This window comes from Oncorhynchus mykiss, chromosome 5 (assembly GCF_057628025.1).
Source record: "Oncorhynchus mykiss isolate SJ-2025 chromosome 5, ASM5762802v1, whole genome shotgun sequence".
Lineage (NCBI taxonomy): Eukaryota > Metazoa > Chordata > Actinopteri > Salmoniformes > Salmonidae > Oncorhynchus > Oncorhynchus mykiss.
In genome coordinates, this window is record NC_143026.1 from 10,621,221 (window position 1) to 10,635,985 (window position 14,765).

General features: G+C 41.3%; 1 protein-coding gene across 1 annotated transcript; it reads right to left on the reverse strand.

The window, feature by feature from the left end:
- Positions 1-68: 68 nt before the first annotated feature.
- On the reverse strand, positions 69-14,745 carry LOC110523172 (interleukin-31 receptor subunit alpha). Its single transcript, XM_036976751.2, has 15 exons — positions 14,153-14,745; positions 12,931-13,215; positions 12,699-12,813; positions 12,255-12,427; positions 9,935-10,062; positions 9,617-9,779; positions 8,713-8,795; positions 4,904-5,111; positions 4,334-4,501; positions 3,410-3,508; positions 3,114-3,257; positions 2,882-3,022; positions 2,423-2,507; positions 2,157-2,238; positions 69-1,672 (listed from the first exon to the last, which is right to left on the reverse strand). Exons 1-15 carry the CDS (start codon positions 14,235-14,237, stop codon positions 1,130-1,132), a joined length of 2,502 nt encoding a protein of 833 aa, XP_036832646.1. The 5' UTR covers positions 14,238-14,745; the 3' UTR covers positions 69-1,129.
- Between the last annotated feature and the right edge of the window lie 20 nt (positions 14,746-14,765).

The following is a 14,765-nucleotide window of genomic DNA, read 5'->3' on the forward strand; positions in this document are numbered from 1 at the left end:
AGTGTATACTGAAAAGTGCATGTATAATTTGTCAAATTGTTATGAAAAACAAATGAAATGCCTCCCTCTTCTGTCTGCATCATTTTACAAAGTGAATGAGTGCTTTACATTCAGTGAGACATTCAACATTAATAGAACAGAATATATTAGTCTGTCAGAGACTAAAACATGTGATTTTGCTTGGCTCCCATTCCTAACATTATTTTAAAAAATAAGTTATTATTCAATAAAATGTCATCGGGCAGATCATAGACTTGGAGTGATTTAGTTTTTTCTTTCCCATGACCCAGTGAATGATGTTATTTTAAAGAGCAGTACAGGGTCAAATCAAGGATGGGCTTCAATGTCTCTAGTCACTGGGTGTGTCCCAAATTGCACCCTAATAGTTATATAGAGCACTACTTCTGACCTGAGACCTACAAGCCCTAGTCAAAAGTAATGTATTTTATATGGAATAGGGTGTCATTTGGGACACAAACATTTACATTCTACTTTTGAGTCATTTAACAGACGCTCTTATCCAGAACAACTTACAGGAGCAATTAGGGTTAAGTGCCTTGCTCAAGGGCACATCCATAGATTTTTACCTAGTCGGCTCTGGGATTTGAATCAGTAAACTTTTGGTTACTTTCCCAACTTCTTAACCGCTAGGCTACCACCCAGCCAGTAACTCGGAGACATGAAGCCTTGCTTTGACCCTGTTACTAAAGTATTTCCATCTTGGCACACTTGCTTTCTGTTTTTAGGAAGTGGTGCTGCAACAGCCCTCCCCCCAAACCAAACGGCATACTTGTAATGGACGGGAAGGGGAAGCGCTTAAATTGTACCAACAGCAGTCCTTCTCAACGACAAGAAACTAAAACATTTGATGAGATATAGTCTACCACATACAACAGTATAGATTGATATTTATGAGTCAAATTTAAAGAACTGATATCTATCCACCTTTACAATCTACAAATACACATACTGTACAAATTGTCACTCAAGTATAATTACAAAATGGATATTTCAAAGTACCACTAACACAAAAACACAATAGCCTATATGAGACATTAAAACTGAATGAATAAAAGGTTCTAGGAAAGACTGAGAAGTCCACTGGATTCAGGAGTGTGTTCATGTCCGTTTACTTGACCCTCACCCTGTGTTCAAACATGTCCAGAGTGACGTACGCAGTGAGAGGAGCTATGCTGCTATGCTGCTGCGTGTCCAACAGGCTCCTACTCTCCTCTGTGGTGCCCGACGTCGCCTCGCCTCCCCCCAGCCCCAACCTCACAGGGCATTCCCCTGGCGTCTGCAGCCTGTAGGGGTTGACGGGACAGCTCTCGGAGGCCTGGAGGTCTGATGGCTCTGATGATGAGTCCTCAGAGGTAGTTGACTCCAGCAGGTTGATTTCTCCGTCTTGTTGAGACAGTAAAGGGAGGAGGGTTGGGGCCAGGCCCAGGTTACTGCTCTCCTCTCTGGGTTGGCTGTCACAGAAGGTCCTGCTACCGAAGCCAGAGCTCCATCTCTCTGTCTGGTCATAGACTGTCTCTTTGCCCATGTCCTGTATGTCCCCGTCTTCGGTAGAGGTTGACCCCATGATGTCGTCCGTTATGGTATTCACCTCACAGGGGTAGATCATCTCACAGAAGGTCTCGAGTTCAGACGGGTTGTTAAAGGGTTGGATCTGTGGGGTGACAAGGACATATTTCCAAAAAGGAATGGTGAAGACAGTAGGGACGATGGAAACTGGAGCCTATTGAGCCAACATGAAGACCAACATTTGATTTATTTCACCAGGTATGTTGACTGAGAACATGGGGACTAGTTACAGGGGAGAGAGGAAGGGGGTTGAATGAGCCAATCGGAACACAAACAGTTTAATCCATAAGTAATAGTCATAAAGTGAAAGATTTGTGTTGAAATGTAACAAATGAAATGTATATCAAATCCCTTTTCTTCAGACGAGTGAAATGGAAGGACATGTACAATACAGTATCCATTGTCTATACTATAGGATAGGGCTAAATGGAATGTGTTTTGTGTTTGGGGTTTTAGGCTGGGTTTCTGTATAGCACTTTGTGACATCGGCTGATGTAAAAAGGGCTTTATAAATACATTTGATTGATTGACACAATATAAAAAGATGATCATGTCATTATCATGTTTACCTTATGACAATCCTGTGAAGACCAGAATTTCAGGGAGCTGAGACCGGGGTTGGGCACTATCTTCCCCTTAAATCGTTTCCACCTAGGGATCAGTTAACCAATGTTACATAGAACATCCAATCATCTGACTTGTCTGACATAATTGACTTGAAGTGAGTGATGGGCAGTGCACTAAATAGGGAGCCATTTGGAACACAACCATTTACATATACAGGGAAGAACATCTGCAGCTTTAAAAAGGTTCTGAGATCTACGGCAGAACATACTGAACGACGCAGAAGAGTCCAGTGACTAGGACGATGATGACGCCGAAACCACCGAAGACACAGGACATTATGATGAAGGTCCTGCCTGATGGGACAGACACAGAGACGTTATGATGAAGGAATACAACAGCAAATACTGTTTTTGGACAATTGAGCAGTAGTGTATGCATGAGGCAAAATGCTTAGTTAGAATATGTCAGAAAACCACAGAATTAAAACCACTGGTACAGACGAGTGCACGCAAGATGGCCGCAGGTCCAGCCTGCACGGAAGACCGACTTGAATGTCCGTTTTAGTAACTGTAATTCTATGGTTAGAACATTTGCTACTATAACCATGTGCTTCAAAGTGGATACATGGAATGAATATGTAGCACCATAAAGAGACTTTTAAAGTGTCAATCTGTGTTACCATGAGATACTATCAGATGGTGGGTGAAGCCTACAGACATGACCTTACCGTATCTGCTCGTTGTGAAGTGAATGACGCTGCTATTGGTTGCCCCAGTAACAGCTCTGGCCATAACATGGACACTGTATCTGGTGTCTGGTTGGAGAGGCTCCAAAGTCACTCCCTGTTTCCAGCTATTTACTGTCAAATCTGAGAGGGGAGGAAAAACAACAGGAAATGACACTCGGTACAGTCGACATGCCGTTATAACAAAGTTGAAACAATGTTTCAGGAGACTTACTCAGCTCTGGTTGTGTTTCAGTCTTGTAGAACACAGTGTAGTTGACGACATCACCGCTACATTGGCTCTGAGGCACAGCAGTCCATTTGACCTGAGCACTTTTGTCTTGAACGTGTACATCGACAGAGGAGATATTCCCTGGAGCTGAGTCGATCAAGAAAATATGATTTAGTAACCCATTTATTTGGGACAGATACAATTAAAACATTTAAATAATTTTTTATAAATAAGAATATGAAGATACATAGCCATTACCCCAAAGGACTAATAGAAAGAGAGGAAAGTGTGAACGGTACCTCTTTGTACTGAGCAGATCTGAATGACCTTTTCGAGTCCTGTCTTGTCATCGTAGAGTGGAGTTACTGTGATGTTGTATAGTTTAAAAGGCTGCAGGCCTATGAGAGGGAGGGAGAAAATGAAAACATCCCAAAGTAGATTCCTCCAATTGTTTACTGGGATAACAGGAGGAGTGGTGTTCATTTCATCTGGGATGTAATACACACAATATTACCAGTTGATTGAATAATGTTTACATACTGTTTTACCCACTTTATATGTATATAATGTATTCTAGTCACGGCTCATCATATAAAAACAAAAATATTGATAGGTGTAATACCTAATTGTAGCTAGAATTACAAGCATTTCGCTGGGCCTGCGATAACATCTGCAATTCTGTGTACTCGACCAATAAAGATTGACTAGATTTCTGATCCATCTAAAAGCCTTCTGTTTATCTTTCACCACATCAACGACAAGCTCAATGGATCTTCCTCTAATGCACATTCTATGAGTCTATTCAAACCCATAGAGAAACCACAGCAAAATAATTAAAATAATTCCTAATGACCACAGTAGAAAATTAAACTCAAACCTCGAGTCATGTCAAGCACTCCAATGTCAATGTAAAGTTACATAAAGTAACATAATCAGGATCCAACTATACATCCACCCATCAACCCACCCGTCCATCGACCCACCCGTCCATCGACCCACCCGTCCATCGACCCACCCACCCATCGACCCACCCGTCCATCGACCCACCCGTCCATCGACCCACCCGTCCATCGACCCACCCGCCCATTGACCCACCCGTCCATCGACCCACCCGTCCATCGACCCACCCGTCCATCGACCCACCCGTCCATCGACCCACCCGTCCATCGACCCACCCGTCCATCGACCCACCCGTCCATCCATTCTTTAGAATCCCAGCTCACCAGTCAATGTGATGTGAGTGTCTTGGCTCTGTAGCCAGGTGTATGAATCTCCATCGGTGGTCCAGTCTATGACGTAGCCATGGACACGGTAGAGAGGAGGAACAACCCAGTTGACCTGGATGTCACCGTCATAGGCAGAGGCCTGGGCGCCCCTAACCTGGGGGAGACCTGACACACATAAACTCATATGAATGTGACACTGTAGTACACAGAGGCTTAAAACCACTTCTAAATAACACTGTAAATTACAAACGAGGACAGGTACTTTTTCTACAGGAAAACTGTGCCTTTCTTCAACTGTCCAGAATAATTTTTATGAAAGTAGAAGAAGTTTAGTAGTTTAAAATTGTTAGAGGCTTTTGTTGAAACATTGAGTTTAGTGTAGCAGTAGTGTCTGTATTATAAAGACTCTAGTGAGATAGTGTGATGTACCTATCTATCTGGTAGTATAAATGGATCATGATAGATATGACTCATATCTGCTAGCTAATAGCTTTGCAATGAGTCACATGATATTAAACAGGATAACTGGCAAATCATATTGAATATGTGTCAAATATAGCAACTAACTTTGTCCCACGGCTGGTACATAGATTGACTGTTCAGAAAACGTGGTGTCGCCGCGATAGGCAGCGAGAGTGACTCTGTATGCCCGCTGGTCCACAGTGATGGAAGCCTTATCCACAACGGTGTCCAAATGTCTGTCAGGCATGTGCTTTTCATCAGCCATGTACGTCAGCCTGTATCCATCAATGGCCTTGCATGCAGGGGAGATGCTCTGTACAAAGTAGAAAAGAGGAAGTTAGAAAATACGTCACACCCAGTCTGAATCATCCCCATTTAGAAAAAAATATATATATTTGGGTAAGGTTTGAGATTTACTCATATTTCTTAGTAGGGTTACAATGTGGGGGGGTAGGGGGGGGGGGGGCTATTACTGGTACCTTTCGATGTTAATCAGTAAGCTGATTGGTAAAGTTAAAGTATTTGATGGAATTTATCACATGTAGATAATAGGCAGAATCTACCGCAGACCCACAGCTGATTAGTGAATGTGCTGGAGGCAAAACTTGAGAAACAGGAAAAAGTCTCTGCACACTTCCTGTCAGATGCAAATGTATTTAATTGTAGCTGAGCTTCCAGTCAAGTCGACCTTCATCAGGTTGACTGAAAGCTCAGCTTTAAAATACATTTGCATCTGATTGCATCTTTTTCCTGTTTCTCAAGGAATTTATCACACAATATCTAGGGGCCTTTTTGGGTACTTCAGATTATCACAGCTGTCTGTAATGACCTCTGGCACTTTGGTGAATACCATTGGTGTTTAATTTTTACATTTCCCTTACATTTAACCAGGCAAGTCAGTTAAGAACAAATTCCAGCCAAACCCGGACGACACTTGGCCAATTGTGATTCAGCCTAGATTCGAACCAGCGACTGTAATGACTGCACTGAGATGCAGTGCCTTAGACCACTGCACCACTTGGGAGCCCAAATATGAGGGTTTCAACATGAGATATCCTTTGTTTATACTATTTACACTGTTTATTGTAAATATGAATTTGTTCTTAATTAAACTTACCTAGTTAAATAAAGGTTAAATAAATAAAATATAAAAGTAGTATGTCTTTGTTGTAAATGTTTTGGTGTCAAACTGGTGAAAATTATGTAAAAAGTACATTTGGAAGAGTTGCAGAGTTAATTGAAAATAATGCTAATGTTGATGAGATGCGTTTTTCATTAATTAGGCTTTCCTCTTGAACCATATGGTCTATCCACTAGAAATCAATGGACAATATATAAAAAATGTTTACTATAGATGAAAACATAATTTAAAGTATAAATTACCAAAGGTACCATACATAGATTACCATAGATGATCTGTTAATTACCAAAATTACAACAACAAAAAATCGTAAACTTTTTGCAAATTGCCGGTAGTTTTGCAACCCTAGTTTTGAGGAAGGACACTTTTGGTAGAGTTATACATCTTTGAAAGGCTTTAGACCAAGGGTCTCCAACTGTGGTGCTGGAGAGATACTGGGTGAGGAGGTTGTAGTTTCAACACACCACTAACACACCTGTTTCAAGGTTTCAAGGATGCCACATTTCAGGCTTCAAACATAAAGATATAAAACTGTATTTTTTTGTGAAGAATCAACAACAAGTGGGACACAATCATGAAGTGGAACGACATTTATTGGATATTTCAAACTTTTTTAACAAATCAAAAACTGAAAAATTGGGCGTGCAAAATTATTCAGCCCCCTTAAGTTAATACTTTGTAGCGCCACCTTTTGCTGCGATTACAGCTGTAAGTCGCTTGGGGTATGTCTCTATCAGTTTTGCACATCGAGAGACTGACATTTTTTCCCATTCCTCCTTGCAAAACAGCTCGAGCTCAGTGAGGTTGGATGGAGAGCATTTGTGAACAGCAGTTTTCAGTTCTTTCCACAGATTCTCGATTGGATTCAGGTCTGGACTTTGACTTGGCCATTCTAACACCTGGATATGTTTATTTTTGAACCATTCCATTGTAGATTTTGCTTTATGTTTTGGATCATTGTCTTGTTGGAAGACAAATCTCCGTCCCAGTCTCAGGTCTTTTGCAGACTCCATCAGGTTTTCTTCCAGAATGGTCCTGTATTTGGCTCCATCCATCTTCCCATCAATTTTACCCATCTTCCCTGTCCCTGCTGAAGAAAAGCAGGCCCAAACCATGATGCTGCCACCACCATGTTTGACAGTGGGTATGGTGTGTTCAGGGTGATGAGCTGTGTTGCTTTTACGCCAAACATAACGTTTTGCATTGTTGCCAAAAAGTTCAATTTTGGTTTCATCTGACCAGAGCACCTTCTTCCACATGTTTGGTGTGTCTCCCAAGTGGCTTGTGGCAAACTTTAAACAACACTTTTTATGGATATCTTTAAGAAATGGCTTTCTTCTTGCCACTCTTCCATAAAGGCCAGATTTGTGCAATATACGACTGATTGTTGTCCTATGGACAGAGTCTCCCACCTCAGCTGTAGATCTCTGCAGTTCATCCAGAGTGATCATGGGCCTCTTGGCTGCATCTCTGATCAGTCTTCTCCTTGTATGAGCTGAAAGTTTAGAGGGACGGCCAGGTCTTGGTAGATTTGCAGTGGTCTGATACTCCTTCCATTTCAATATTATCGCTTGCACAGTGCTCCTTGGGATGTTTAAAGCTTGGGAAATCTTTTTGTATCCAAATCCGGCTTTAAACTTCTTCACAACAGTATCTCGGACCTGCCTGGTGTGTTCCTTGTTCTTCATGATGCTCTCTGCGCTTTTAACGGACCTCTGAGACTATCACAGTGCAGGTGCATTTATACGGAGACTTGATTACACACAGGTAGATTGTATTTATCATCATTAGTCATTTAGGTCAACATTGGATCATTCAGAGATCCTCACTGAACTTCTGGAGAGAGTTTGCTGCACTGAAAGTAAAGGGGCTGAATAATTTTGCACGCCCAATTTTTCAGTTTTTGATTTGTTAAAAGAGTTTGTAATATCCAATAAATGTCGTTCCACTTCATGATTGTGTCCCACTTGTTGTTGATTCTTCACAAAAAAATACAGTTTTATATCTTTATGTTTGAAGCCTGAAATATGGCAAAAGGTCGCAAAGTTCAAGGGGGCCGAATACTTTCGCAAGGCACTGTATTTATTTGTAGAATCAGATGTGTTGGTGGTGGGCTGGAACAACAGCCTGGGTACACTGTAGCTACCCAGGACCAGAGCTGGAGACCCTTGGTAGTGACTAACCAATACTGAACCAGAACAATGCCTATTTAAGCAATAAGGTCAGAGGGGCTGTGGTATATCACTAATATAACACGGCTAAGGACTGTCCTTAAGCACGATGCAACGAGGAGTGCCTGGATACAGCCCTTAGTCGTGCTATATTGGCCGTATACCACAAACCCCAAAAGATGCCTTATTGCTATGAAACTGGTTACGAACGTAATTAGAACATCCGTGGTATACAATCTATTATAAACTGGGTGGTTCGAGCCCTGAATGCTGATTGGCTGAGAACCGTGGTATATCAGACCGTATACCACGGGTATGACAAAACATTTATTTTTACTGCTCTAATTACGTGGGTAACCAGTTTATAATAGCAATAAGGCACCACTGGGGTTTGTGATATAGAGCCAATATACCACGTGTCCTAGCACTCCGCCTTGTGTCGTGCATGTGAACAGCACTTAGCCGTGGAATATTGGCCATATACCACACCCTCTCGTGCCTTATTGCTTAAATATTCCACGGCTGTCAGCCAATCAGCATTCAGTTTATAATGTTGATTATGTAAAGTGCCATACATAAGCTTCCTTGCATAGGCTCCCTACCTTCCACATCAGGTGCACTGTTCTAGTCCCAGTGTTGTCTGGTGCATCCATCTTCCTCCACAGGTCCAACTGCACTGTGCTCACTGTTGACATAGAAATAATAGAGTTTAGACAGAGTTTAGCCTAGTTATAATAAACACGTCATTTTGTGATGTACTGTCGGAGAATGTGTAGTAACGTTCAATACTAAGACTGAAACTGAAACGTAGCATTCAATATTAAGACAAACTGAAAGCATACTGCGGCTGACTAATGTGTTCCAGAAAACGGTGATGGGTGATTAGTTCACAATGTTTCTCACCACAATCCATTTCACAAACCCTACGCCACCAACTAGACTCAGACCACAGCACTGTTTAAAAGACTTTCAAAATGCATCCTTCCTATTATTTCTCATCGAATGAGACAACTGGGTTGATGAAATTGTTTCAGCCACATTGCTTATCTCTATCAAACCATGGCAGATTATAATGTGAGGAAGCTTACAGCAAATTTTTTTTTTTTTACATGATAACGTTTGATAAGGGTGCATGACAAACACACAGACAGTGCGTGCTATTCAATCAAGGTCTAACGACTCATTTTTCAAGCACAGCAAAATATGTGCATTCAAATTCATGTCTACAACGACCTCAAAATGTTAACAGTGAAAAACAAAACAGACGACAGAGACATCAAAGCCTCTCAGAGTTGGAGAGCTGATCCTAGATCACATTTAGCCTTTTAGAGCATAATTAATAAGATTACATGGACAAGGGGGAGCTGATCCTAGATCCGTACTCTGAGACATATATCTATCATCTCAAACATGCCTTCTGAAAGGGTAGATTAAAAAAAAAAAAAAAAACTTATCCTGAAAACCTGTATAGCGATTGTGATTTACTGGGGCTTTATGTTTTCTTACCGTTGAGAGAGGACAGTACTGTCACCTGCCTGCTCCATTCACTCCAGGGGGCCTTGTCTAAAGCACAGCGGACAGACACTGTATGGTTGGTGCATGACTCCACTTCAACAGAAGTGACAGAGGCTGTCTTGGCCACTGTGTCCATAGATGTATCCATTACATGCTGGACATTTACACAGAGAGAAGAAACAAAGATATGAGAGGCAAAAAAACAAAAAACAGTCATGTTAACTTCCAACTAGTCCGGGAAAATAGCACATTGCACTAAGCAACAAACAAATCACAGACAGCGTAACATTGAATAAATGAGCAGTGTACCTTGGCATATTTGACTTGACAGTGTATGACCTGGTCAAGAAATGCTGTGCCTCCTGGTCTTTCCCATTCAACCCTTAGATGAGCAGGGAGAGGAACCACCCGCACATTCTTTGGAGGGTCAATTTTCACTTGAAAAACAGGGTAAGTAATGTCAGGTTAGGTGAGTAATGTCAGGTTGGGTGAGTCATGTCAGGTTAGGTGAGTCATGTCAGGTTGGGTGAGTAATGTCAGGTTAGGTGAGTAATGTCAGGTTGGGTGAGTAATGTCAGGTCGGGTGAGTAATGTCAGGTCGAGTGAGTAATGTCAGGTCGGGTGAGTAATGTCAGGTCGGGTGAGTAATGTCAGTTCGGGTGAGTAATGTCAGGTCGGGTGAGTCATGTCAGGTCGGGTGAGTCATGTCAGGTCGGGTGAGTCATGTCAGGTCAGGTGAGTCATGTCAGGTCGGGTAAGTAATATCAGGTTGGGTGAGTAATATCAGGTCGGGTGAGTAATATCAGGTTGGGTGAGTCATGTCAGGTTGGTTGAGTCATGTCAGGTTAGGTGAGTAATATCAGGTTGGATGATTAAAGTCAGAATTCAATTACACAAACAATACAATAGATAAACAAGAAATACTGGTGTAAGGATATTGAGCTTTACGATGGACAACAATCCAATTGTCCACTGGTATGACTGGTCATTTAATTTGCTTTGAATGGTGTGTACACACACAACTAACTTACAGTGCCAGTCAAACGTTTGGACACACCTAGTCATTCCATATTTGTACCATTTTCTACATTGTAGAATAATAGTGAAGACATCAAAACTATGAAATAACACACATGGAATCATGTAGTAACCAAAAAAAGTATCCAACAAATCCAAATAGATTTTAGATTCTTCAAAGTAGCCACCCTTTGCCTTGATGACAGCTTTGCACACTCTTGGCATTCTCTCAACCAGCTTCATGAGGTAGTCAGTCACCTTAAATGCATTTCAATGAACAGGTGTGCCTTTTAAAAGTTAAGTTGTGGAATTTCTTTCCTTCTTAACGCGTTTGAGCCAAGATATACAGAAAATAGCCCTATTTGGTAATAGACCAAGTCCATATTATGATAACAACCGCTCAAATAAGCAAAGAGAAACAACAATCCATCATTACTTCAAGACATGAAGGTCAGTCAATCTGGAAAGTTTCAAGAACTTTGAAAGTTTCTGCAAGTGCAGTCATAAAAACCATCAAGCGCTATGATGAAACTAGCTCTTATGAGGACCGCCACAGGAAAGGAAAACCCAGGGTTACCTCTGCTACAGAGGATAAGTTCATTGGAGTTACCAGCCTCAGAAATTGCAGCCAAAAATAAATGCTTCACAGAGTTCAAGTAATAGACACATCTCAACATCATCTGTTCAGAGGCGACAGCGTGAATCAGGCCTTCATGGTCGAATTGCTGCAAAGAAACCACTACTAAAGGACACCATGAATCAGGCCTTCATGATCGAATTGCTGCAAAGAAACCACTACTAAAGGACACCAATAAGAAGAAGAGACTTATTGGGCCAAGAAACACAAGCAATCGACATTAGAGCGGTGGAAATCTGTCCTTTGGGCTGATGAGTCCAACTTTGAGATTTTTGGTCCAAACCTCCGTTTGTTTGTGAGATGCAGAGTAGGTGAACGGGTGATCTACGTATGTGTGGTTCCCACCATGAAGCATGGAAGAGGAGGTGTGATGTTGCTTTGCTGGTGACACAGTCTGTGATTTATTTAGAATTCAAGGCACACTTAACCAGCATGGCTACTACAGCATTCTGCAGCAATACGCCATCCCATCTGGTTTGCGCTTAGTGGAACTATCTCCAGGCTGTGTACGGCAATTTGACCAAGAAGGAGAGTGATGAGTGCTGCATCAGATGACCTGGCCTCCACAACCCACTGGTATGATGAGTTGGACCGCAGATTGAAGGAAAAGCAGCAACTGCTCAGCATTTGTGGGAACTCCTTCAAGACTGTTGGAAAAGCATTCCAGGTGAAGCTGGTTAAGAGAATGCTAAGAGTATGCAAAGCTGTTATCAAGGCATAGGGTGGCTTCTTTGAATCATTTTAAATATATTTTGATTTATTTAACACTTTTTGGTTTACTACATGATTCCATGTGTTATTTCATAGTTTATTTCTTCACTATTATTCTACAATGTAGAAAATAGTTTTAAAAAATAAGAAAAACCCTTGAATAAGTAGGTGTGTCCAAACTTTAGACTGGTACTGTATATAAAACATCCTTATTTGATTGCAAACTGCTTCAGAGAGTCAAAGCTGTGCATTCTGACTACATACCTGTATCCCAAGGATCCAATTCCAGTGTGTCCGAGATTGTCTCCCAAACTGTGCTTTCAGCTCGCACAGTGATGTAATTTAGCTTTGAAAGAATCGGCAGGCTCTTATTAAAAGTGCATGACATGTTTCCAGAACTACAATGATCAGTCTCCCATACATCTTGGCTCTTTTCCCTACACAAAAAGAGACAACAAAACAGAAACGTTGGTTACGTCCCAAAAGGAAGACATATGGTTACATACCCTGACGAAGACAGCTTGTCTGTCGATACGTTGGTTATTAAATTATTGCATCTCAGCTGCAGGGCTCTCTTTTTTTACGTCCCAAATGGCACCTTATCCCCTACATAGCGCACTCCTTTTGTGCGTTATTCCATATGACAAGGGAATCTTGCAGTCTACGTTGCTATACTAAGAGGAAGCTAGGTTTCGAGTCAGAACTCACCATTTCCTATAAACGGTATATGTTATTTTCGATGTGGGTTTGATCTTGTGCTCCCAGCGACATGTAAAATCTTGTTGTGAGATATACGTGACACACAATATGTTTCTGGGTTTCCCTGTTGAAAAAAATTAAAGGACATGATTTATTCTCTCGTAAAATTCATTCCCCAGATGCCATGATAACGTTGACGTATTGAAAGTAACGCACACCAACAATGTAAGTAGGTACGTACAGTATGTTTGTATGATGGTACCACCCAAGACTTGCTGAGTTAAATGGCTGTGACATTGTACTATTGCTTTTGGAAGGGATAGATTGTAGATGGTCACCGCAGCAAAGGAGGTGTTGGTTTCATAGAGGCTTTCATCTATGCTCTTGTTGTTGATCGTCCAATAGATTTTGCCGTGGCTGTCTGAGATTGTCTTGTTGCATGTCTTCTTGAATTTAATCTTAATATTGGAGCCAAATTCAATGTATGGGTCTTTTGGGATAACTTCACATCTATGTCCATATTGTCCTGTTGATAACAAAATGTGAAACTTTGTAATAAACAAACCATGGCAAAGAACTTGAGAGATGACAGTGCGGAGATAACAGTACAAAAGACCAACATTCAGCACAGAAAAGTACATAGAGAATGAGCGATGACCGCCAACTCCCCAACTTCTAACCACTCAATATGCATTTCAAACAAAGTGGTTATTTCGATGCTATTCTGGTAAACAGCTGAGGGATGGTGCTGGAGATCTGTGACCATTCAAATGCAGACAGAGCTATGGATGTAGGGCCTGACGATCTACAATATAAAAAATTATAGTATTGACCATGTTTTGATGCTACATAGTGTTTAAATACAATTGCATTGTTCACAAACATTGGAGTTAAACAACCATATATTTGGTTTCTGATATGGTACAAGAGTTGAACTAAGCTCATACACTGTACAAAACATTAGGAACAGGTTCCTAATAATAAATTGCATCCCTTTTGCCCTCAGGACAACCTCAATTCGTCAGGGCATGGAATACGTGTCAAAAGTGTGTCACAGGTCCTATTGGTGGTGGACCATTCTTGATACACACAGCAAACGTTTGAACTTCAAAAACCCAGCAGTGTTGCAGTTCTTGACACAAACCACTGCGTCTGGCTGGTTCAGACACAAAATAATGCTTGCCCATTCACCCTCTGAATGGCGCAGACACACAATCCATGTCTCAAGGCTTTAAAATCCTTCTTTAACCCATCTCCTCCCCTTCATCGACATTAATTTAAGTGACTTTAACAGGTGTCGTCAATTTGGGTTTATAGCATTCACCTGGTCAGTCTATCACAGAAGATGTCCCGTTTTTTATATATATATATATTTTCAATAATATATCAATTTGAAAGTTTAAAAAAGTGGAAGTTCCAATCAGATTGTCCCTTTAATGCATTACTATCACATAGGAACTCACCTTCAGAAATTGCTGGGAGCAAAAGGAAGATTGACAGGACTAGCGGAGTTGCCATCCTTCTCAGACCCTTGGCAGATAATGGCATGTCATGTCTTTCAAGTAATACAATTCCCTCTCCAGTAAGTGGCGAAACAATATCACTACAGCTAAACTAAGTCGTAATTATAAGCAACGGGTTTAATAGCACAAACGGTAATTAATGCCGCACCTACAACTAGGAAACATCATGACGTCTGTCATCTAGCAAAAGGTCAGTTGGTTGACTCCAAACCGATTTATTTTCCATTCGGAGTGCGTTTGAGTTCAGTTGTTTAAAAGCACCGAAGTCAGATTTCCGAGTTGCCAAATTGTTTTAAACCGCGGCTACTGGTCAAGTTACTCCATTATAAACCTTTATTATACTTTCATACACAAATGTCTTGTGGGAAGTTGGTCGTCGTGCCTTCAATTCACAACCCCTAAGAACAAGGACTGGATGGGTGTGTTGGCCATTGCACAACAATGGCAAGTTTAACAGGAAATGAGGAAACAGGATGAATGCCTGGGGACCGAATTTAAGCGCTCTGCAAGATTTTACATGTGAGAAACAACGCAAAGCTTTAATCGCCAATAG